This window comes from Moschus berezovskii, chromosome 19 (assembly GCF_049115385.1).
Source record: "Moschus berezovskii isolate FMDL1 chromosome 19, NW_MosBer_1.0, whole genome shotgun sequence".
NCBI lineage: Eukaryota > Metazoa > Chordata > Mammalia > Artiodactyla > Moschidae > Moschus > Moschus berezovskii.
Window position 1 is genome coordinate 74,963,716 of NC_142478.1, and position 22,943 is coordinate 74,986,658.

Below are 22,943 nucleotides of genomic sequence, written 5' to 3' on the forward strand. Positions count from 1 at the left end.
GAGCTGGCCTCGCCCTCCGCTTCAGGCGCGAGCACCCGGCGGTGCGCGCGGTTCCAAAGCGCTCCGCGCTCGGCCCATTGTGACGCGGGCCCGGCGGCGGCCGCGGGCAGAGCCAGGCCATGGCCGAAGCGCAGGAGCTGCTCCTGCAGCTGCAGAAGGACAATCGCGACGGGCGGCTGCGGAAGCAGGAGCTGGAGGAGCTGGTGCGCGGGCTGGAGGCCGAGAGCGAGAGCCTCACCGCGCGCCTGCGGGACCTGAGCGAGCGCGAGCGCGGGTGCGGGCGGCTCCTCCCCCGGCCCGGCGTGGGGGCACCGCGGCGGGGGGCGGGCGGCGTGCGGACGCGGCCTTGGCCGCGGAGCCTCAGTTTCCCCTCCGCAGCCTGCAGCGTCGGCGGAGCCAGGCGGCGCGGGCCCTGCGTGGGGAGGCGCGCGAGGCGGCGCGGGAGCGCGCGGACCGGGCGCGCGGGCTGCTGGAGGCGGCGGAGCAGCGGCAGCGGGACCTGGTGGGGCGGGGCCTGGGCGGGGCGGGACCTCTAGATGGACGGGGCAGCGGGGAGGCGGGGCCTGGGCGAGGCGGGGCCTCTAGATGGACGGGGCAGCGGGGAGGCGGGGCCGGGCAGGGGCGGGGCCTCTAGATGGACGGGGCAGCGGGGAGGCGGGGCCGGGGCGGGGCGGGGCGGGGCCTGCGAGAGGGTAGGCAGCGGCGGGACCTCGGTGGGCGGGGCCGGCAGCGGGGGCGGGGCCCGCGCGGGGGCGGGGCCTCGGAGAGGCGAGGATCTTCCCCTCGACCCCGTCCAGGAGCAGCAGAACCGGCAGCTGCAGGAGCAGTGGGAGGAGCTGTCAAGCCAGGTACCTCCCGGAGACGGCCTCCGGCTCCCGCTTCCCCCGGGGCTGCCTCGCGCCGGCCCCCGCCCCCCAGGACAGTCCCCGCCCGCCCCGCCCTCACGAGCCCCACCCGCAGCTCTTCTACTACGGAGGGGAGCAACTGAGCCAGCAGCGGGCGGAGCAGCAGCTCGGGACCCAACTGGCGGCCCTGCAGGTGCTCGGGCGGGGCTCGGGGGCGGGGCTCGGGCGGGGGCGGTCGGGGCGGTCGGGCGTGGTCAAGCGCGTGGCGTTCGCGGAGGGCCTGGCGCCTGACTCTCCCCGGATTCTCCGGAAGAAACAACTGGAGCTGGTGGAGGCCAAGCACACCATGCAGGCGGAGGCCCTGCGGCAGGTGCGGCAGAGCCGGGGTCTCGGGAGGGCCGGCTTGGGGTGCGGGTGAGGCTGGGCGGGTGGAGGACGGTGGCGAGGGCCGAGTCCTCCCTACCCCGTCTAACCAGGGCTCCCCTCGTGTCAGAGCGCACGGCAGATGGAGGAGGCCTGGGCCAGCTTCCAGGAGCAGAGCGGAGTCTTGCAGGTGCCGCCCCCATCCGCCTCCGACCCCGCCACGGCCTCCGCCCCGCCCTTCCCCGGAGCCGCGGCGGCCTGCCCCCGCCCTACCCAGGTCTTCACGCGTGTGAGGCCTCACTCCTACCACCCGCTCCAGGAGTTGCAGGGGAAGGTGATGGAGGCGGCGGCTGCGCTCGACAGCTCGCGGGGCGGCCCGGAGCCGTAAGGGGGTTAAGACTGTCGGGTGTCGGGAGTTGCGGGGGGCGCGACTGCGGGCCAGGCGAAGGGCCCATCCTCTTGCCTTTCCCGGCAGGTGCGACTCACAGCCGCGCCGGGGGCAGGACTCCGCGGGCTCGCTCATGGAGGAGGTGGCCAAGGCGGACTGTGTGAGCCTTGGCGGGGGCGGACTGGAGCCGATACCTGCCCCGCGGGGCCGCCCCTGCACACGGGGGCCACCCCATCAGGGACCCCCGACCCCACCAGGGATCCGCCTCCCCATACGAACCCCACTGGGGACCACGAGCATCACGGGGCTGCCCACTCAAGAACCGCGCCCGCGTGGAAGCCCACTCCGTGGTGCCATGTCCCCACGAGCCTCGCGCCCCAGGGTCCCGCCCTGTCCGCGGCGTCCGGCAGGAAGGTGTTCTCTTGTCTCCGCAGGAGAAGCGGCTGTTCGGCGCGGGTGCGGCGGGCTTCAGGTGAGCTGGCGGCTGGAGCGGGCTCGGGACTGGGGCCTGGGGCGCGCCCCGCGCCGCCAGCGCCCGTCTGCCGGTGCGTGGTCGGTCCGCAGGCTGTGGGCGCTGGGCGCTCTGCAGACGCTGCTGCTGCTGCCGCTGGGCGTCGTGGCGTTGCCGCTGCTCTACCTGGCGCTGGTGAACCCCTCGGCCCTCCGCCGCAGCCTGGCGCGCCCGGGCTCGGACGCCGCCCTGCGCCGCCTGCGCTACACGCTGGCCCCGCTGCTGCAGCTGCGCGCGCGCGGACTGCTGCCCGCCTAGCGCATCACGCCGGCCGCGGCCGCCCGCACCCGAGTCTCCCGAGTGGTTTCTGGGCGCCGGACTGGGGGGGCGTGGGATGGAGGGAGACGGGGAGGGGAGGAGGCTAGGGGGTGGTGGCGAGAAACCCGGGGACGCGGGGCCGGGGTGTCTTGTGTCCTCCGGCCAGCAGGCGCCGCCCCCCCCGCCCCCGGGTGGACCTTGGTCCCAGAGGCTGCCGGGCTCTCGGTCCGCCCGGCGCCCGGTTCCTTCCGACCCCTCCGTACCCCCAGCCCGTCCGCCCACTCAGGAGGGGTCTGAATCATGACTCAGCCCGCGGCGCTGGCCGGCGGGTCCCCGCGGAGCTCCGTGTCCCGCCTCCGCGCGCTGGTTACTCAGTCCCGCGGCGACCCTCATCGCCTCTCCGGCGTCCGGGCAGTGGGGGCCGTGCGCGTTCATCACTGCGGTCTTGTCTAGCGTTGTCTATTTCTGTGACGTATCCTGCTTAATGGAGGGGGAACTCGAGTTTCACTTCGTCTGAGGCAAACGCTTGCTCTATTTTCTTACGTTTTTTCTGGTCGTGAAACTTGTGTGTGTCCTGTGCACACATGCGTGCGTTTTTGCTCTGGTCTTCAGACAATCCTTTCTCGTTGGTTTAATTGCGCGTCTACTTCATTGTTTGGGGTTAAATTTGGGTTTGTACTTCTGCGCACAATCTAAGAATTGCACATTGAGCCCTAAAATCCCTCTCTCTTCTGGAAGTCATGCTGTTCTGCTTTAACTTCCGCGCCTTCTGTGACCGTTTCGGGTACAGTCATCCGCGGTTGGCCGCTTGTGCCAGCCCACTTTGTTTACAGTGAGTAATTCTGCAACGAAGGACTTCCTCAATGGTGCCCAGTGGTTTCACTGCTGGGGCCGGCTTGACTGCGTGCTTTCACTTCTTTTGGGTTATTACCTAGGAGTGGACTTGCTCCATCAAAGGGTGCTTCCGTTTGATTGTTTGAGGAACTGCTGAACAGGGTCCCTTCAGCAGTGCTGGCGGGGGCCGGCTTCACATCCTCGGCTTTAGTTTCCTGGGTTCTTTGCTTCTTTTTTAATAACAGCCATCCTAATGGGCGGGATTTTTCTGCTTTCAGTTTTCAGGCATTGTGTTCTCCACTTTCTATAATCACAGTCAGATCCGTAACACAAGATGTCTCATCCATAAAACGAGGGAACTCGAGCTTTTACCCCGTGCCCTGCACCGTCTCCCCCACTTCTGTGGAAGAGACACTGGACCCGTAAGATGGGCCGTGGGCCATCCCTCCGCCTTCCTGGTGAGCGCAGCGGGGCACACGACCTCTGTGGCCTCCCCGAGGCCCCTCTCTGTGCGCTGTGGCAGGTGGGTGTCACTGGCACCGCAGCCACCATGGTGACGGGGGTGGGTTTCCACGTGTCCTTGGCGGGCAGCCTTCTGCAAACATCTTTTTGTATTTTGCCAGAGAATCTGTGAGATCAGTTCCCCAGAGTGGGGCTGTGAGCCAGGGGTGGCCACATGCCTGCTGTTTTAAGAGGCCCGGTCCCTGGCGTGGGGGGCTGGGGGGTTGGATGGCTGTGTTACAGGCCCCCCCACGGGATACGGCCCCTTTCCAGACAGGTCCCCTGGCCGCCTCATGCACGGTGTGTCTGATGGCTGAGCAAGGACACTTCAGGGTGGTTTTAAGTTGCACTTTCCTTATAATCCAGGCTGGGGGATATTTTTTATATTTAAGGGCTGGGGCATTTCTTCTCTCGGCTGTGCCTCCGTGTTTGGGGGTGCAACTGTCAATGAAGCTGTTCTGACTCGTTTTGTTGCTCTGAGAACTCACACAGTTGCCTTTTGTATATTAACCTGGATCCCGAACCTCGACTGTAGAACAGACCCAGGTTATTTTGGACTTTTGTGTACACAGGCCATTTCTGAGTCGCTTCTCCTTTCCAATTCTCACCCTGTTTCCTTCTCTGACTGGCCTGGCGAGGGCCCCTGGGGCCCAGCGCTGAGCAGAGGTGGTGACAACGGTGTGGTCCAGGAGGGCGGCTGTCAGCGTGGCATCTTTAAGGATGGGTTTTTGTCCCTCACATTAGGCAGGTGCTGCTCTGGGCATACCCGTCCTGAGCGTGGGGCCCCTCCCTGAGGCGTGGGGCTCTCGGGTTGGTCTTTTGTTAACTGTGTATTGGAAGAGGAACACAGTTAACACTTTAAATTTCGTTTTCAGTCTCTAAAGAGATCTATTTGCTTGTCAGCTCTTGGGTTTAGACCCAGCATTGTTAAAAGCATTTATTTCTAACTTTTAAAAATATACAGTTTGCCATATTGCCACCATCTTGTTCATGGCACTCAGCTGAGTTTCATTTCAAAGCCAGTGTGACAGGCTTCCTTTCCATGTGATGTGGACGTCAGTTCTGCTGTGAGTGAATCTCTGTTTTACAGTGTTCATCCTGTGCTTCCTGTCTCCCCCTGCCCACCGCAGCCAGTCCCTGTTGACTGCTTCTGGAAGTTACACCCTGTATTCTGTTCTGCTTGTTTGAACAGACTCATCTCTACCCACCTCCTCAGACCCAGCCTGAGAGCCTTTGCCTCAGGTCATCCCCTCAGTTTTTGTATTTGTCTGGTGTCCTAGCTCCATTGTCCCACCTTATAAATGTGGAGGGCTCTTCCAGCTCTCTTGTTGATTCCTCGCAACTGCAGGGAACCAGCCTGAGGAGGTGAACGGGGGCGGACAGGTGCTGCCGCTGTTGCCGGAGCGTGCTGCGTGCTGTCAGGCGGTGTGCATGCCGCTGTCCTCTGCCCACTGGCTTTCTTGCCAGTCCCGTCACTTGTGCAGAGAAGGCTGTTGCGAGTCTCCAGCTCTGAATCCTGTCAAGTTTCGCTTCAGAAGCGCGCGCTGCTGGGGACCCTTCCCTCTCCTTCACCTCAGGCCTGTGACTGTACTTAAAGAGCATCCCTTGTCAGGATGCAGTCGGGCCTCCCTCCCGTCTCATCCATGCTTGAACTCTGGCCTCCGAGTGGGGGGCTCGGCCTGCGGACGGCGTCGCAGGACTAATGCTGCAGCAGGAGCGCTTCCCCCGCCCGCCTCCCTCCCTGGGTCACTGCTGACCACGCAGTTGCCGCCCACCGGCTGCTTCTGTCTTGTGCACTTCTGTCCTCTGGGGTCCCGCCGGGGGACTGGAGCGTCCCCCGCCACTTACCGCTGCCTTGTGGCCCCTTCTAGGTGCCTGTTCTTTCACTGATGGGTTTCCTCTTCACCTCTAACTTACTATGTACCAGCCTCTCGGGTGACTCATTTCTAGAGGCTCTATTGTTTCTTCAGTTTCAGGTCTTTGGAGGGTCGTGTGGGTGTGATGGACGCTGTGGGGGTGGGGGTCAATGTGGGAGGGCGGAGTGGTGGCGGAGCAGAGTGCCCTGAAGACGCTGGAGACGGACACGGGAAGGGGGCGGAGCAACGCTGGTGGAGGCAGGGCCAGGAAAGGCGGCCACTGGCCGGCGGGGAGAACACAGGTGCTGGCGTCTGTGACTCTGGCAGTTGGGGTGCTGGGGCGGCCCTGAGCCCCCTTGCTGCCCACCCCCCCAGCTAAATGTGCACTTAGGATTCAAGAGTAACCAGGTTCCAGCGCAGCAGTGCTTTTGTTTTTATTTTGTTCACGTTGGTTAAATACAGCTTTTCTGATTTTGATGCCTAAGAACGTATTTCTTGTACCTCTGGGAGAAGACGGGTGGGGAATGTGTCCAGTGCAGGAAGAGCCCGTGCCCATGCAGAGACCGGCTCTGATTGTCCTTCTGGCCACGCGGGCGGCACCCAGGACACTGAGTCTCTGGCTTGGCAGGGGCACCTCTGGCCCATCTGTCCGCCAGATGAAGCGGCAGCCGGCGCACCTGTGGAGCTTGATTGCGGCCGCCCCGCCCTCAGTAGGGGATGTCGTTCTGATAGTACTGGATCATGTCGTAGGTCCGGCTCCTGTGGGCACAGGGCAAGGGGCGCTGTGAGGGGCTGACCCCTCTGAGCTGCCCCAGAGTCTCAGGGCCCAACCACGGACCTCTGCCCTGCCAGCGCCTCGCCCGCTGGGACCCGTGCTCCCTCCCTGGCAGCTCCCAGTTCTGCCCCGTCTCCTCGCTGGTGGATGCCTAATGTGGGCTCAAGCAGATGCCTTTCCTCAGCTGGCTGCCTCCTGTTCTAGGAGCTGAGCTCAGAGTGGGGGTCTGTGCGCACCCGCCCAGCACACAGCAGAGCCATCGTGGCCCCGGGATGCCTGCCAGACTCCTCCCACCAGGCCGAGCCACTCCCTCTCTGCTACCTGGTCACCAAAACCACATGGTGCCCCCAGGCCGCGCTCCTCCACCTCCGGACCCCAGCCACGTTCCCCCGTGGACCTCGGCGGGCCCACTGGTGCCAGTTCTCCATCCCCAGGGTGTGGACCTGGGGGCTCTGCACCTCCTGCGGCCTGGCCTCCCGTGGGCCACCCCATCATTCAACCTGGATACCTCCAGGCCACCTCCGACTGTCACAGCCCAGGAAATCTGTCCCCCAGAGTATCACTGAGGCTGGGCCCTCTGGTCACAGCCCCCGCAGCACCCAAAGCCCCTCACCCACCCTGCCAGGCTGAGCGTCTCAGCGCAGTGCATCTGGTCACCTGGCCCAGGCGTGGCCCCAACCAGCGCCCCCTGAACACTGGGTAGGGTACATAGGAGGAGAGGGCAGGACTGGGGGCTTGCCTGTTGCTGAGAAAGCAGCTCTGAATGACCTTCAGGATGAAGTTTGCAGCCTCTCGCTCCGTCATGTTGGGGCTGAACCTGTGCCTGCGAGGGAAGGGCCACGTAAGGGCTGCCGCCCTCCACGCGTGGATGTGGTCTGGTCTCCTGTGGGGCCATGGTTCCCAGCTGGTCTCAAGGGTTTGGGCCCCTTTCCAGCAGCTTCCAAACATGGGACTGGCAGCTGGGGTAGGATGGGCAGGGGCTTGGCCTTGATGTGGCCTAAGAAACAAGGGGTGCCAGGCACATCCCCTCCGTGGCCACAGAAACCAGAATACCTCGTACACAGACCTGGGTGTCCCACGGGAGCACCTAGCATGGGTGATGGGCCCTGTCTCAGGTGACAGCCACCCCAGTGTCTGCCCAGGACCTACTTGAGGAGCTTGATTGTCTGGCCGCGGAAGCAGGGCAGGCCCGTGTCCAGCATGAGGGTGACCAAAGAGACGACAGCGTCCATGTAAGGCCTGGGGAGAGGCAGGCAGGGAGGTGAGCAGAGTCCAGTCTGGGCACAGGCCCTGCCCATGTGTCACCACACTGCTCTGTGCCCTTAACCACGTGGCATTGGAAACCATGGGCTCTGGCTCAGGAAGGAAGGCAAGGAGGGCACTTGGACGGACCGGAGGCAAGGCCGAGCCTGGGAAGTGCAGACATGTGGCCCCGATGCCCAGAGTGAGGCACCCCGGCAGCTGTGACTGAAGCCAGGCCTCAGGGACCGCCAACGCCTGAGATGACCCGAGTGGGAGGGGAACCTGGATGCGTGGGCCCAGCAGGGCCCCCACCCTCCCTTATCTGGACCGTGAGGCTCACCGCACGGCCAGGTAGCCACGGACACACATCTCCATGAACCACTTGAAGGGCGTGGCCTCCATTTTTCCCCCCATGATCATCACCATCTCGTCTGTCAGCTTGATGTCCGGCTCCCAGCCGAGGTTGCCGCCCGGGGAGCTTTCGAACATGAAGCCGAAATCTGCAAAGCCCCGAAAAGCCACGGTGCTGGGGTCAGCGGCAGGCCGGAGTGGAAGGGGAGAACCCCGCCTCCGTCCACTGCCGCACCCCGCCCCCGCCCCGATGTGAATGACGTAAGAGCCCCGCCCCCGCCGCGGATGACGTGGACGGACAGCCCCCGCCCCGCCCCGCCCACCGATGTGGATGAGGTGGCCCTTCTTGTCCAGCATGATGTTCCCGTTGTGGCGGTCCTTGATCTGCAGCAGGAACAGCAGGAGGCTGTAGGCGGCCATGCTGCGGATGAAGTTGTAGCGCGCCTGCGGGGGGGGGACGGACAGCGGCTCAGGGCCTGCGCACCAGCCCGGGGGCGGGGCGGACCCCCACTCCAGGAGTCGGCCTTCCGGGGCCCAGCCGAGGCTTCTCCGGGCCCGAGGCAGGTCACGGCCGCCCGGGCGGGCGCACCTGCTGGAAGGCCAGCGTGGACTCGTCGCCGTACTGGCGCGTGAAGTAGTCGTACATGCCGAAGTCGGTCTGGCGGCCCAGCTGGTCCCGCGACGTGCAGTCGGGGATGCACTCGATGACCCCGCACTAGGGAGGGAGGGCCGGGCTGCGGGGTGGGCCGCGGGGCGGGCGGAGGGCCGGGCCGCGGGGCTGAGGGGCGGGCCGCGGGGCGGGCGGAGGGCCGGGCCGCGGGGCGGGCCGCGGGGCTGAGGGGCGGGCCGAGGGGCGGGCGGAGGGGCGGGCGGAGGGCCGGGCCGCGGGGCTGAGGGGCGGGCCGCGGGGCGGGCGGAGGGCCGGGCCGCGGGGCGGGCCGCGGGGCTGAGGGGCGGGCCGAGGGGCGGGCGGAGGGGCGGGCCGCGGGGCGGGCGGAGGGCCGGGCGGAGGGCCGGGCCGCGGGGCTGAGGGGCGGGCCGAGGGGCGGGCCGCGGGGCCACCCGGCTTCTGCTCGGGACACTTACCCCGGGGGCAGTGGCCACCACCCGGTACGGGAAGACAAAGAGGTCCAGGCCAACCAGCTGGAAGATGTTTTTGAAGAGGTCGATGATCTGCAGGGCCAGCATGTCCTGGGAGGCAGAGACGCAGGGTGGTGGTGAGCAGCCACGGGGAAGCAAAGGTACACGTTTCTGTGTGAGGCTGGGAAGCATGCTGCGAGCCGTGGAGAGGGCCCCCGGCCGGCCCGCATCGCCCTCCCGCCCTGCTGGGGCACTACCTGCCGGCAGTCGTCCCCCACTTTGAAGATGGCCGCCTGCCAGGAGATCTTCTGGCCATCGGCCTCCTGCACACTGCCCTCCTCCTCGGAGTCTGAGCGGCACCGCAGGCCTGCAGGGGAGAGGCTGCCTGTTGGCGGGGAGCAGAGGCCCTGTGAGGGTCGGGGGGCGCCCTGCTCATGTGCCTGAGGGAACCCCAAGAACCTTAGGGATCCCGCCTGCAAAGCCCGAGGAGGGCTGATGAGGGCCTGGCAGACCCCGGGGTCAGCGGGTGGGGCCACAGGGCCGCATTTCTTCCTGAGAACAGCTGAAGACAGAGCCCCCTCTCGCCGGAGCAAGGACCAGGGGTGCACTGTCAGAGCCAGGACCAGGGAGGGGAGCCGGGGCCACACCCTGGCTGGTGTCCTCCCAAACCCACACCGCCAGAACTGCAGCGTGACCACGCATGGTAGCAGGGTCCTCGCACAAGTGGTGGAGTCAGCATGGCCCTGACCAGTGGTTGTGCCTTCCCAGAGACGGAGGAGGGGGACTCCGCCGAGGCAGAGGCTGCGCGCTGACACACCCATGGCGTGGGACCAACCAGGCCCTGTGCTGGGAAGAGGTGCAGGATCCTGCCCGGACGGAGCGGGGCCTCCCGACACCCCGGGCTCAGCACCAGGAGAGAGCCAACTCCTGCCGCAGAAGCCGGCCTGCCCGGGGTCACTAGCACAGTGGCCAAGCAGACCCGCCCGCCCGCCGCCCCTGTCACTGCACGTGTGCTCACTGACCCCAGACAAGGGGCCACACCGATCCGTCACCGTTCACAGGGACCCCAGACTACACTGGACGTGGCACTGACCTTCCTTCTCAAGCTCACTAACCCCGCAACGTTTCACCTTGAACTTCGCCAGATACGGGGCCTTGGCGGCACTAGAAGACAACAGAGAGGGGGTGCGAGTGACGGGAGGGGTGTGAGTGACGGGGAAGGGGGCATGAGTGACGGGAGGGGCGTGACTGACGGGTGAACGGGCCTGCGAGGGGCAGCCGAGGGGCACACCTCTGCATGGGCGTCCCGGACTTGTAGTCGATGTCCAGCACGATGGCCTCGGGGTTGCTGGGCAGGTAGCAGCCTGCGAGAAATGGAAGGGTGTTGCGGACCTGGGCGGGACGCAGGAGGACACGCCGCCGTCCAGCACGCAGGCCTGCTCCCGGGCAGACGGGGTGGCCCTGGGGCCTGAAGGCCCGCCCTCCCTGGCTGCTATTTCTGTGAGTCGGTCCTGACGACCACAGGGCCCCCGCCACCCCCACAGACACGTCTCTGAGGGGCACCTGCTGCCCGCCTGACCCCAGCTCAGCCTGTCTGCGTGGGTTCAGACGAGCGGACGCCCTAGCCTGGTCCGGGGCTGCAGTTCCAGAGCCCCAGACAGGGTCCCGATGGGGCCGCGTGGTCCCCTGCCTCCTCGCTCACGCGGCCCAGCTCTGCTAGGCCTTGCAGCTGGCTGGCTCCCCAGGGCTTCTAGGATGTGGCCCAGCAGCAGGAGTCCTCCTCAGAGGCTGGGCAGGGCTCAGCATGGTCAGGAGAGGACCCCCTGGGGCTGGTGCCCACCGTGGAGCGCGTGGGCAGGGCCAGAGTGTGAAGAGCGAGTGTGTGTGGCAGTGAAGAACCGAGGGCTGTGTGGCGGCGCCCGGCACTGTCCTGCCAACCAGGGCGGGGCGCAGGCCCTCGTCCCATGGGCCCGCACACCACAGATGCCCCTCCCCACACCCACTGCCTCTGCTACACTGGAGCTCGGGGAACTTCTAAAACCACAGCTGCCAGAGATGGGGCTTGGCCTTCGGAAAACAGCTGCAGCCAGGAGGCCCACGAGTGACTGCTGGCTGGGGCAGGTTCTGGAGAGCGGTGCCAGGAACCCAGGGCCCGCACACCCCCTTCCCACCGGGCTCCACCCAGCTCACCAGGCTGCACCTTCACTTCAGACAGAGCCGACAGGCAGGCCTTCTTCCTCTCGTCGCCTTTGGGATAGGGCCTGGGGACCAGGACACACACGCTGGCCTTCACGCTTCTGGGGGCAGGCCCTCTCCTCTGAGGGCCCCTGCCCTGTGTGGCCTCCAGCGGCCCCCAGACCTCTATGCCCCAAGATGAGGGGCTGACATGGAATTGCGCCCTCACCTGCAGAGGGCAGCCCAGGGAGCCCACCCCGACAGCCAGGTGAGGACGGGGTGACCCGGCAGGAGCCAGAGCACTGGGGACAGAGGGGGCCAGGCTCCTCCCCTGGGGCCGGCCAGTGTCCACGACCCCAGCGCCCTTCCCGCACGAACGCGGGGCCAGGGCGTCTGAGGTTGGCAACTGCCCTGCGTGAACGTGGGCTGGGGTGGCGAGTCGAGACAGCCTCAGGGCGGCCACGGGGTCTAGGCCCCTCGGAGCCTCCAGAGCAGCGCCCTCAGACCTGACACAAAACCAACACTTGCTTCCTGTGCACCTGCGGGCCCGCGCGAGTCCGGGCCGGGCCGGCAGACTCCCAGCCGGCTGCTCCGCGGCGGTGGCCGTGGGGCAGGGGACTGCGCCGTGTGCACACCGCCTCTGGGGCAGCTCACCCGCGTGGGCCTGCAGGAGGTCCACTTACTTGATGATGGCCGACACGTTGGTGATCTTGTTGAAGAAGTCGAACTCCCGCTGGTAGAAGTCCTTGGCCGGGCCGGAGAGGGAGCCCGTGATCTCCTCTACCAGCTGCTCCAGGAGGTCACCGATGTCGGCTGTGGAGACGCTGCAGCTGAGCCTGGGGCCGTCTCTGTGGGCCCCACCCGGAGGACGCAGGGGGCGGCCGCGCGGGGAGCTGCGGACGGAGCCGCGGGGCCAGGGGCGAGGCGGAAGTGGAGGGGATGGCCTGGGCAGGGGGAGGGCGGGGCCTCATGGGGGCCGGCACTCACGGTCCTTCTGGTGGCCCTCTTCATCCACGTAGATGTTGGTCTTCATGTTCCAGATGAACTGGTGTGCCAGCAGCTGGGACTGGGAGGCGGCCCACAGGATGTACTCCCGCACGTAGCCCATCTACGGGGTGAGGCTGCAGTCAGCCCAGCCCGGGCCCCGCGAGGCCCCACACACCCGAGCAGCCCCGAGCCGGCTGTGAGCAGCTGTCCTGGGCCACAGGGCTGGCATGTCATCTGCACTTGTGCAGGCACGCACAGCCTCACCCCCGCTCCCCTGGACTCTAGCCTACCTCTGCTGCTGTCAAGCGTGAGGCTTCCACCGCCACCCTGTGAGCTGCCCAGGGGTGGGCGGGTCCCAGAAAACCCTACAAGCTGGTGGTTGCACACCGTGGTCCCCGCCCACCTGTGGCCTCTCCTCGCCCGCCACGCCCAGCTCAGGGTGAGTCCCCGGTCTAGGTTACAAAGGCGCTGGCCTTTCTGGAAGACTCCTGGGGGGCAGCCTCTCCTTCCCCACAGCCGTCTCTGCCCCCATCTTGTGCCCCTCCCCGCGCGGTCTGGTAAAGTATTCCCTGGACGGATGTCCTCGACTTGGTAGGTGGGCTTCTCAAAGAGGCCAAACTCCAAAAAACCAAATTCTAACCCAGCAAACAGACTGGAGGTTGAAGCATGAACATGCGACCTCCAGTGCAGGGCTTGGGGCTTGGCCGGGACAGGGTGGTCTGGGGGTCCTGGGCCAGGGCGGGGGCTGTGTGGGGCAGGGCCAGAGGGCACTCGCTGCTGCCCCGCAGGTGCAGGCTCAGGGAGGCACTGGGCACAGCGGGGGTAGTGAGGGCTCTGGGCCGCGGTCACCCCGCGGGTGCTGTCTGTCCAGGCCCCTTCGGGGCATGCCCACGCTCATGGCTGAATTGTCCTGTCCCCCATCCACATGCTGAGGCCCTGCGCTTGCTGAAGGCCCTCAGTGTTTGGAGACGGCTGGAGATGGGCCTTTGAAGAGCTGGTGAAGTTCTGTGAGATCAGAGGGGGCCTCATCTAAGCTGACTTGTGTCCTCAGATAAACTGGGATTCAGACATGGAAGGATGACCACGTGAGGACACAGAGCGGTGAGCCCGTCTCATGGCGAGGAGAGGGGCCTCGGGGGAGCCAGCCCGCCCCCACCAGGACCCCGGACATCCGGCGTCCAGGTTTGTTCAGGTTCTGAGCCCGTGGACTCCTCCAGGCTGGCCCCAGCTTGCTAGCACACCCGGCCTCTCCTCCCTGAAGATGGAGAGCTGGGCATGGGATTCAGGGCTTGCTGAGACCCCCTTCCAGAAGATGGGTCCCGGGCCAGGCTGCCCACCCTGAGGAAGTGGCTAGTGATGCTTCCAGAAGCCGCTCACCCTGCACAGCACGACTGGGCCTCAGGCTCTGGATGACCACGTAGCGGGGTGAGAGTTCGGGCTCAGGCCCTAGCTCTGTGCCCCTGCCCGCCCGGCCCTCGGGGCTGGCGCAGACTTACCTTGTCGTACCTGAGCGCCTGCACAATCTGGGGGATGTAGAACAGGATGGCGTCCTGTGGGGGGCAGGGTGCAGCTGTGACTCCAGGGCGGGGGTCCCAGGAGCCCACCCAGCCTGGAGCAGCCTCATCCTCCACCAGGCTGCCCCCATGATGTGTCCCTGAGTACCCCCCACCCCACGGCAGTGGGGGGCAGCCCTGAGGCCCACCCAGCAGACGGGCTCACCGGAGGAAAGGATCGCAAGACCTTGACCCCGTACTGCGCTGTGAGGGGGTGTGGCGGGTACATGCTGGAGAAGTAGGACAGGCCTGTGGGTGGGTCTGCGGGCGCCCAACACAGCACGTGGCTGAGCTCAGGGGCATCGGCGTCGATGGTGTGCCAGGTGACCAGGAACTGGGGGGAGGAGAGAGGCATGGGGTGGTCCTGAGAAGCATTTGTAACAATAGTTGACACATTCTGTCCACCAACATGACCTCAAACAGGGCAAAGCACCTTTGCCATTTTCTACAGTAAACGCCTCATCCAGAGGGTGGAAAGCATGGGAAAGCGACACTCAAGCCCCGCTGAGGTCAACGCTTTGGTCAAGTTCCTCCAGGTGGCCCCGGAGGCGGTTCAGAGTCTGTGCATTCCTGCCCTGGCCCACCACCTGCCCCCCTACCTTGATGGCTTCTGGGATGTCACTAACAGCTCCCGGGTCCAAGCGCACCAGACGCGTCACCTCGTTGCCGATAGCTTCCGTGTTTTTGAACCTACAGGTGCAGAGGGTGCGGGTGGCAGGCACTGAGGACAGGGCCCGGGAGCCCGGGACTGAGGGACCTGGTCTGGCACCCAGCAGCATCTGAGCACCCTGGCTTTTGGCAGGTTCAGTGTGACCAGCGGTGACCCAGGACAGAGAGCCCTGGGGCAGGAAGGGTCTGCCCTTCCCCTTTCAAGGACCGCGCCTCCCTTGGCCGGGTCCCAAGCAGCCCATGGGCCAGAGGGCACCGCAGCGGGTGGGAGGGCATGGGTGAGCGGTCAGGCTGCAGTCCTGCCCCGCGTGGACTCGGCGCCCATGGGAGGAAGCACTGAGCAGGCAGCATGGGCTCAGGAGATGACAGGCCCCTGGGACACAGGCACATGGGGCGGGGGTCTGTGAGGACTCAGCCCCCTCTGCTCCTGGTGGTCAGAGCCGCCGGGAGAGCTCACAACACAGGCGCTGCCGCCCGAGGACGCCCCTGGGAGTTACCACAGCTGCTCCCTTTCTTGTTGAACAAGACGGGCCTGGGGGCCCCCTTACTGCCTGGGGCTGCGGGGTGCTGGGCCCTGGCAGGACAGCACCCACCCTGCACGGAGCACAGGAGACATTCCTGACGGCCCCGGGTAGTGATGCCCCCCCACCCCTGGCCCCGGGCGCCGTACTGGCCTCGGGTGTGGCCTGGAGCGCACCTGGCTGGCAGCTGCACGGCCAGGTGAGGTGAGATGCTCCAGGCGAGGTTCACGTTGTCCTTCCACTGCTTCTCGCTCAGGCTGATGTACTTGGACCTCCAGTTGGCCACACTGCTCTCCCCCGCCTGGTCCAGCTCCAGCTCCGGGGCAGACAGCGGGTTATACCAGGTAATGAGGCGCTCGATCTCTGTGGCCTGTGGGACAGACAGGGACACGGCTGCACCTCTGCGTGCCCCCAGCCGCCCCCCTCCACGCTCAGGCCTGGCGGGCGGGCCTCACCAGCAGCGACAGCAGCAGGGTCCGGCGCTTCATGTAGTATTTGTGCAGCTGGGAGCCCCGGTTGGTCTTCTTGGACATGCCTGGGGCGGGGATGGACACAGGGTCTCCCTCAGAGATGCTCCGTGACCCCGAGGACCCAAGGGACCCAGGTGAAAATCCGCACCGACCCGACTTCTTGGAGATGGTGGACATGCCGCTGGACAGCGGGTATGTGTTGATCCAGCCCTGCGTGGCCTGCTGGCGAGAGCCGACCGCGATGTCCAGGTTGCTCCGGGTGTCCTGGTTGTCTGTGGGCAGACATAGCATTCCAGAACAAGGCACCTGGACCTTCCGCATGGATGAGGCAGCCACAGGGGAGCAGACGGTGGAGATAGCTTCACAGAGAGCCAGGTACCTGGGAACTCCGGTGGACTGCTGCAGCACAAGCTTCCTACAGTGCGTGGTATTCCCCGAGCCCAAAGCAGAGCAGCCTGAGCACTGCCCCCAGCAGCCATGGGGCACCTGCCCCCAAGGTGTGCTCCCACACGGGGGGCCCGGAGCAGACATGGGGCCGCCGGCCCTGCTCCAAGGGGAGCCAGGAGCCACTGGGACACTCGCTGTGGCTGCCATCCCCTGTCCTGTGGTAGGCCGCCTGCGTGGGTCTGCTGCGGAGACCCCAGGGCCCCAGTTGCTGCAGGCAAGGGCCTGACCGTGGGGACGCTCCCACAACACTTATGTTAGAGTTGCTCCCAACAGGACTGCCCTGCCATTGACGATGGACCATGCCTCACCCCTCCTGGCCCACCGGCCTCAGCCCAGGGTGGACTGACAGGTGTGCGGGGCGCCTATGGACAGCCAGGTGCTGGGAAGCTAGGCTGAGGGTGTCTGCTTGACCTGGGGGCCCTGCCCTCACTCTCGGCCCGTGTGGCAGGGGAGAGCAGAGCGGGCCGGCATACCTGGGGGAACGAGCTGGCTGGCGGTCAGGTACTTCTTGTCCGAGAACATGGCGGTCCAGAACTTGATCATCACACTGATGTCCTCACGCAGCCTCTTCTCCCCCTGGGTTGGGAATCTTGGGGGGCAGCTGCAGACAGGCAGGGACTGGGGTGAGAGCCAGGCACGGGGTGGGGGGCCCAGCCTGGGGCGGGGGCGGGGGGCACCTGAAGTAGTCAAAGGCGGTGGAGTAGATCTTCTCACGGAGCACATTGCGGATGGTGGCGTTGGGCAACACGTCCGCGTGCAGCAGGGACAGGCCAAGGGTCAGCAGCCTACAAGGGGGGCCAAGTCAGCGCTCCGTCTCCCCCTGCCCTAGCTCGGGGCCCGCCTACAGGCAGTGGACCCCCTTGCGGGCCCCCCCGGAAGGCCCGGCTCTCACTTGAAGCGGGGCCCGATGGCCGCCACGTGCCGGTTCATGCTGCCTGCGGCGCCCCCTATGCTCAGGGACAGGGAGCGCTGCAAGAGGCTGCAGAAGATCTCCACCTGGTCAGAGCTGCAGTACTTGGCGATCTCAAACCGCTGCACCAGGAACTGGGCGGGGGGGAGGGGGAACATGCTGCCTGTGGGGCCTGCCGGAGGGCAGGTGGGGTCTGCGAGGCAGGGGTGGGGGTCTGGGGGAGAGGGGGGCCAGCTCTGCCCCCTCCCGGAGGGGCACCTTCACCCTGGAGCCCCAGGGCAGAGTGGGAGGAGCCTGGGGGGAACGTACGTCGATCCAGATGTAGTGAGGGGTCACCTCAGGGGCACACGGTTTGGGCTGACTGGCTTCTGACGCAGCCAGGGGGTCTGCTTCCTTTATCTCCGCAGAAAACAGGCCGAACTTCTGCTCTACAGTCATCTGCCAGGCCCCCGCCATCTCCCGCATGAACTGCAAGAACGTAGCCGTTAGCACCTCTGTGAGGCACAGAAAGGGACCTGCTGTGTTTTCTTGTTGGTTTTTAATTATAAAAGGAGTATATGCTCGCTGAAAACTTAGAAAACTGAGGAAGCATAAGGAAAAATAAAACCACACAGTCCCGTGAGGACCCCACCCTGGGCCTTCTTCCATCGCACGCCCCTCCAGGACCATAGCTGGGCGTGAGTCCCGTTTCCCGAGGCCCACCTGTGACCGCGCCACCTGCTCAGGGCCACCAGAACCCAGTGCCACCTCCACCTCACGGACCCGCAACGACACCTTCATGTCCAAAATCAGGCCTGGGAAGAGCTATGGGGGCTGAGTGGAGCCTGAGTCCCCACCACTAAGGTGTGGAGTTTGGAAGGCAGCAACTCCTTCCAAATGCAAAGAGATAGAGAAAAACAATAGAATGGGAAAGACTAGAGATCTCTTCAGGAAAATCAGAGAAATCATGGAAACATTTCATGCAAAGATGGGCAAAATAAAGGAAAGAAATTGTATGGACCTAACAGGAGCAGAAGATATTAAGAAGAGGTGACAAGAATACACAGAACAACTACACAAAAAAGATTTTCATGATCCAGATAAACATGATGGTGTGATCACTCACCTAGAGCCAGACATCCTGGAATGTGAAGTCACATGGGCCTTAAGAAGTATCACTACAAACAAAGCTAGTGGAAGTAATGGAATTCCAGTTGAGCTATTTCAAATTCTAAAAGATGATGCTGTGAAGGTGCTGCACTCAGTATGCCAACAAATTTGGAAAACTCAGCAGTGGCCACAGGACTGGAAAAGGTCAGTTTTCATTCCAATCCTGAAGAAGGGCAATGCCAAAGAACGTTCAAACCACAGAACAACTGCACTCATCTCACACGCTAGCAGAGTAATGCTAAAATTCTCCAAGTCAGGCTTCAACAGCACATGAACTGAGAACTTCTAGATGTTCAAGTTGGATTTAGAAAAGGCAGAGGAACCAGATATCAAATCGCCAACATCCGCTGGATCATCGAGAAAGCAACAGAATTCCAGAAAAACATCTACTTCTGCTTTATTGACTATGCCAAAGCCCTTGTGTGGATCATAACAAACTGGAAAATTCTTAAAGAGATGGGAATACCAGACCATCTTACCTAACTCCAGAGAAATCTGTAGGCAGATCAAGAAAAAACAGTTAGAACCGGACATGGAACAACGGAGTGGTTCCAAAATTGGGAAAGGAGTACGTCAAGGATGAATACTAGCATCCTGTTTACTTGGCTTATATGCAGAGTGCATCATGAGAAATGCCAGCCTGGATGAAGCACAAGCTGGAATCAAGACTGCCAGGAGAAACATCAATAACCTCAGATATGCAGATGACATCATCCTTACGGCAGAAAGTGAAGAGGAACTAAAGAGCCTCCTGATGAAAGTGAAAGAGGAGAGTGAAAAAGCTGGCTTAAAGCTCAACATTCAGAAAACTAAGATCATGGCATCCAGTCCCATCACTTCATGGCAAATAGATGGGGAAACAATGGAAACAGTGACAGACTTTCTTTACTTGGGCTCCCAAATCACTGCAGTTGGTGACTGCAGCCATGAAATTAAAAGACACTTGCTCCTTGGAAGAAAAGCTATGACCAACCTAGACAGCATGTTAAAAAGCAGAGACGTGACTTTGCCGACAAAGGTCTATCTAGTCAAAGCTTACGGTTTTTCCAGTGGTCATGTATGGATGTGAGAGCTGGACTATAAAGGAAGCTGAGCGCTGAAGAATTGATGCTTTTGAACTGTGGTGTTGGAGAAGACTCTCGAGAGTTCCTTGGACAGCAAGGAGATCCAACCTGTCCATCCTAAAGGAAATCAGTCCTGGATGTTCATTGGAAGGACTGATGTTGAAGCTGAAACTCCAATATTTTGGTCACCTGATGTGAAGAGCTGACTCATTGGAAAAGACCCTGATGCTGGGAAAGATTGAGGGCAGGAGGAGAAGGGGACGACAGAGGATGAGATGGTTGAGTGGCATCACCGACTCGATGGACATGAGTTTGAGCAAGGTCTGGGAGTTGCTGATGGACAGGGAGGCCTGGCGTGCTGAAGTCCATGGGGTTGCAAAGAGCTGGACATGACGGAGCGAGTGAACTGAACTGACTCCTTTCAGGTCAGGGAGGTGGTCAGATTCTGAAGATGCCTTGGAGGTAAAAGGTCGACCTGACAGCACCTGCTAAGGCTCGCCATGCAGTGAGGCTTGTTTCTGGGCATTTACAGATGGGGCGGCGGGGCCAGGCTTGGCCTGTGCACTTGAACCGGGGGCCAGAACCCCCTCCCGCCTCAGTGGCGCTAAGGCCTGGATCCCTGTGCCGCACGAGGTCAACAACGCTGCTTGCGCTTTACCGTCCCACGAACCCAAAAAGGATGGCAAGGAGCCCGCAGGGCTCGCTTCCAAGTTAGGGCTGCAGCTGGTTTGTCTATTCTCCTTCATGCCCATATGTAACAGCGCACGCTGCCCAGTAACAGAAAAGTCCAGAAACTGAAGACACAGAAATAAAGGGGACGGCCCCATCCTGGTGAGGTGTGGCTGGGCCTGGCCCGCAGGTCCCTGTGGAGGCGAGGCAGGCACCAGGGTGACAGCCGGCCTTCAGCCCTGAGCCGGCAGCAAGGGCCAGAGGACAGGAACCAGCATGGGGCTGCTGGGCCACCGAGGGCGGTGGGCAGAGAGCGCACCAGGAGTGGCCCTCCATAGATGGTGTTTCCCTGGCAAGCCCAGGGCCAGCGTGAAGTCTGGCACAAGTGGTAGATGGTCCTGCCAAGGCTGAGACCTCAGGCCAGCCTAGTGACCAGTGACGGCAGGAGGCAGGTTGGAGTCTCACAGACCCCAAATAAAAAGCAAAGTGCTTGGCAGAAAAACGCTTCCTTAAGCCCTCTCCTAATTTTGGTGAAAAAATAAGAAAGTGAGGGTGGAAGGTGAGCGTGGGTGTAACCAGGAAGAGCCCACCCTTCTCTGCCAAGCCTCTGCCCTCGGGACATGGCCTTCACTTCAGCCACCAGACACAGGACGGCCCTCCCGCCCTCCAGGCCCCGTGGTCTCCACTGCTTTTCCACAGTCGCAAGCTTTCACACAGATGACCCGGATGCTGGAACCAACCAAGCGGCAAGAACTGTCAAGTAATCATTACAAATATGTTCAAAGACTCACAGGAAAAGATAGAAGAGGTAAATGGAGATTTGTCAGCAAAGAAATGCAAAGCATAAAAAAAAATAGGAACACTAGGTCTGAAAATTGTAATATCTGAAATAAAACTTAACACTAAATGTAGTTTAACGCTAGAACGCATAAGGCAGGAGAACGTCCAGGGAAACTGCATGGAGCCCAGCTGAAGTGGACCAGAGTGTGCAACAGTGCCAGCAACCGGCGGGAATGCCAGTGTCATGGGCACGGCCAGCGTCTTGAGGTCCGAAACGAGCATCCCCAGAGCCCAAGTGAGGAGACGGGGAAAATGGGGTAAAAAATATACTCCATGAAACACTGGCCTAAAATTTTGCAAGTGTGATGAGAAGTCTGAAAACTCTAAATTTAGTAAGTTCAAAGAGTCCTAACATAAAATACACAGGAAATCATACGCAGGCACATAAGACTCAAGTTATTAAAAAATCAAAGATCCGAAACAACACAGCTGTCAATTCAGGACCTCAGACCTGGAAAACCTGCCACTGTGCAGGATGAAGGTGCACGTTCCCGCCGCCTGCAGCCCAGGAGTGTGGAAGAGAACCACGGACCTGGGTTCCCAGGAGCATGTGAGGAGTGACACGGTCTGGACAGGCCCACTGGCTCAGGAGACGCCCCTGGCAACACACAGCACTGTGACACGGCGCGTGTCACGCGCAGCCAGTCACACAGATGAGGACGCGTCACGCACGAGCCCTGACGGGCGGGCCAGCTGTGACCACAGAGCCCCGTCCCCATGGTGACAAGAGCTGTGTGAGATGGCCATGTGGGCACAGGGCCCACGCCATCACCCTGGGCGCGCAGTCAGAACCTGCCGCAGGCCCTGAAGACAGCACAGCCAGCAGGCCAGAGACAGCCCAGCCCTGGCTGACCTCCCTCCGGGAGGGCAGGGCCAGTGACCCCTCACCTCAGCCATGAGTGTGCCCCCGCCTGGAACACCCCAGTTGCATCCTTGGAAGTTATCCAGCTAACTCCCTCAGGGGCAAGAACACAGAACCCTCTTCTGACCATGCATCTCAGCTTAATAAATGCAGGAAAAACTAGGCACATCCATGTTACCATGGAAATTAACAGCAATCTTGGAAACATAAATCTGTTTTCAGATGTTATGTGACCCTCCTCTCCTTGGGCCCCTTCCAGCAGGAAGTCCAGAAACACGGACACAGGGGGCTACCCATTTGGGCAGCTGGGACCCGGTTGCTGTGGATAAACACAAGTGCCCTGGTGGCTCAGACAGCTAAGAGTCTGCCTGCAGTGTGGGAGACCCGAGTTAGATCCCTGGGTTGGGAGGATCCCCTGAAAAAGGAAATGGCGACCCACTCCAGTCCTCTGGCCTGGAGAATCCCATGGACAGAGGAGCCACGCCTGAGGGATGGAAGCCACGGGCAGAGCGAAGGCGCCCCCTGCCGAGCGCTGGGAACAATAGCAACAGGCACAGCCGGTCCCCGAGCCCAAGCCCCTGGGGACCTGGGAGCCGTTCCTGGCGTCAGGCTTTCACATCACCGTCTTGCCGACATGCGAGGCCCTGGGGGGCGCGGGGGCTTGCCCGGGGTCTCCATGCTCCACACCCAGGGGCCAAGGCTGGCTCTCCACCCCTCGGGCCCCACAGCCAGCTCTTACCGGCACCTCCACCCCGTTCCTGCCAGCCAGCAGCCACTCCCAGCAGGCCAGGGCGGCCTCCATGCCGGGCTCGTTGAACATCTGCAGGGGGCCCCGGCACAGGTGGTGCAGGAGCTGCGGGTCACAGTCTGCAACCAGGGGACGCCGTTCAGAGGCCGTGACGGGCGGGACCGCGGCCCCCACCCCACGCATGGCGTGGCCGTGGCCCCTGGGCTGTTACCCCTGCTGCTGATGAGCATGGCTGTCAGCTTGAACATGGCCTGTGTGTACTGCTGAGCGTCACCGGCGCCCAGCGCGGCCCTCAGCTCCTGGACCATCATCTTGTTCAGGTCTGACGTGTGGCCTGTGGCGTCCGAGAACCGGATCATCCCGTACACCTGCGGGTGGTGGAGGCATACGTGGCCCGGCCGCCTGCCCTCGGCTCCGTGCGCGTGCCGAGTGCCAGGCTGTTCCCGCTGCCCACCCCCTGCCCCCAGCACTTCTCCTCCAGAAGCACCTGCTGCTCCCAACATTCTGGACGGACCCCCAGGGCAGGAGGCGTCTTGAGTCGGGCGTTTTTTTCTTTCACGAGACTTGACAGGAGCTCCCACCCCTTTCAAACACTGGACCTTCCCCAGAGACAGACCTCCCGCCACCCCCGGGCGGGGGAGGTACCTCGCCCGCATAGCGGTTGCGCAGGTTCAGTGAAGCCATGAAGTTGGAGTAGTCCTTCTTGACACAGGCTGGCCGCTCCGTGAGCTGCGTCGCCTGCAAACACACCACAGTGGCGGCGCTGTCAGGCATGACCCCGTCTACTGAGTGGACCTGACCCCGCAGAGGTCTGGCCTCCGCTGTCCGTCAGAAGCACAGGCTGCAGCTCCCGAGTCTGGGGTCTGCCGCGAGCT

The 22,943-nt window shown here is 63.1% G+C and overlaps 2 protein-coding genes across 5 annotated transcripts in view; one reads left to right on the plus strand and one right to left on the minus strand.

Annotated features, from left to right (window-relative positions):
• The first annotated feature begins 72 nt into the window (after positions 1-72).
• TMEM191C (transmembrane protein 191C) lies at positions 73-6,068 on the plus strand. Of its 2 annotated transcripts, XM_055404967.2 has the most exons (10): positions 73-274; positions 379-502; positions 798-848; positions 961-1,038; positions 1,159-1,215; positions 1,339-1,398; positions 1,528-1,592; positions 1,684-1,756; positions 2,031-2,068; positions 2,161-6,068. In XM_055404967.2, exons 1-10 carry the CDS (start codon positions 120-122, stop codon positions 2,363-2,365), a joined length of 906 nt encoding a protein of 301 aa, XP_055260942.2. In that variant the 5' UTR covers positions 73-119; the 3' UTR covers positions 2,366-6,068. The 2 variants fall into 2 exon arrangements, with proteins under 2 accessions (XP_055260942.2, XP_088684512.1); XM_088828386.1 differs by lacking the exons at positions 73-274; positions 379-502; positions 798-848; positions 961-1,038; positions 1,159-1,215 and having other exon boundaries at positions 1,233-1,592; positions 1,684-2,068.
• Positions 6,069-6,127: 59 nt separating this feature from the next.
• PI4KA (phosphatidylinositol 4-kinase alpha) overlaps positions 6,128-22,943 on the minus strand; it is a 58,146-nt gene continuing 41,330 nt past the window's right edge. For all 3 annotated transcript variants that reach the window (XM_088828383.1, XM_088828382.1, XM_088828384.1), the window contains 26 exons: positions 22,714-22,806; positions 22,280-22,436; positions 22,060-22,187; positions 17,046-17,204; positions 16,719-16,870; positions 16,504-16,611; positions 16,300-16,427; positions 15,532-15,651; positions 15,365-15,444; positions 15,086-15,279; positions 14,319-14,409; positions 13,886-14,053; positions 13,663-13,716; positions 12,167-12,287; positions 11,863-11,992; positions 11,195-11,265; positions 10,296-10,368; positions 10,098-10,168; positions 9,262-9,371; positions 9,011-9,115; positions 8,514-8,639; positions 8,248-8,368; positions 7,914-8,073; positions 7,481-7,570; positions 7,071-7,154; positions 6,128-6,315 (listed from right to left, as the gene is read on the minus strand). In XM_088828383.1, coding sequence (XP_088684509.1) covers positions 6,264-6,315; positions 7,071-7,154; positions 7,481-7,570; positions 7,914-8,073; positions 8,248-8,368; positions 8,514-8,639; positions 9,011-9,115; positions 9,262-9,371; positions 10,098-10,168; positions 10,296-10,368; positions 11,195-11,265; positions 11,863-11,992; positions 12,167-12,287; positions 13,663-13,716; positions 13,886-14,053; positions 14,319-14,409; positions 15,086-15,279; positions 15,365-15,444; positions 15,532-15,651; positions 16,300-16,427; positions 16,504-16,611; positions 16,719-16,870; positions 17,046-17,204; positions 22,060-22,187; positions 22,280-22,436; positions 22,714-22,806 — 2,946 coding nt within the window. In that variant the 3' untranslated portion in view covers positions 6,128-6,263. The remainder of the gene's footprint in view (positions 6,316-7,070; positions 7,155-7,480; positions 7,571-7,913; positions 8,074-8,247; positions 8,369-8,513; positions 8,640-9,010; positions 9,116-9,261; positions 9,372-10,097; positions 10,169-10,295; positions 10,369-11,194; positions 11,266-11,862; positions 11,993-12,166; positions 12,288-13,662; positions 13,717-13,885; positions 14,054-14,318; positions 14,410-15,085; positions 15,280-15,364; positions 15,445-15,531; positions 15,652-16,299; positions 16,428-16,503; positions 16,612-16,718; positions 16,871-17,045; positions 17,205-22,059; positions 22,188-22,279; positions 22,437-22,713; positions 22,807-22,943) is intronic.

Bases quoted from the DNA above. Each gene is read 5' to 3' on its own strand.
- TMEM191C (XM_088828386.1), top strand. From the start codon at position 1,351: ATGGAGGAGGCCTGGGCCAGCTTCCAGGAGCAGAGCGGAGTCTTGCAG. The intron at 1,593-1,683 runs GTAAGGGGGTTA...CTTTCCCGGCAG, and splicing joins TCGCGGGGCGGCCCGGAGCC to GTGCGACTCACAGCCGCGCC. The intron at 2,069-2,160 runs GTGAGCTGGCGG...GTCGGTCCGCAG, and splicing joins GCGGGTGCGGCGGGCTTCAG to GCTGTGGGCGCTGGGCGCTC.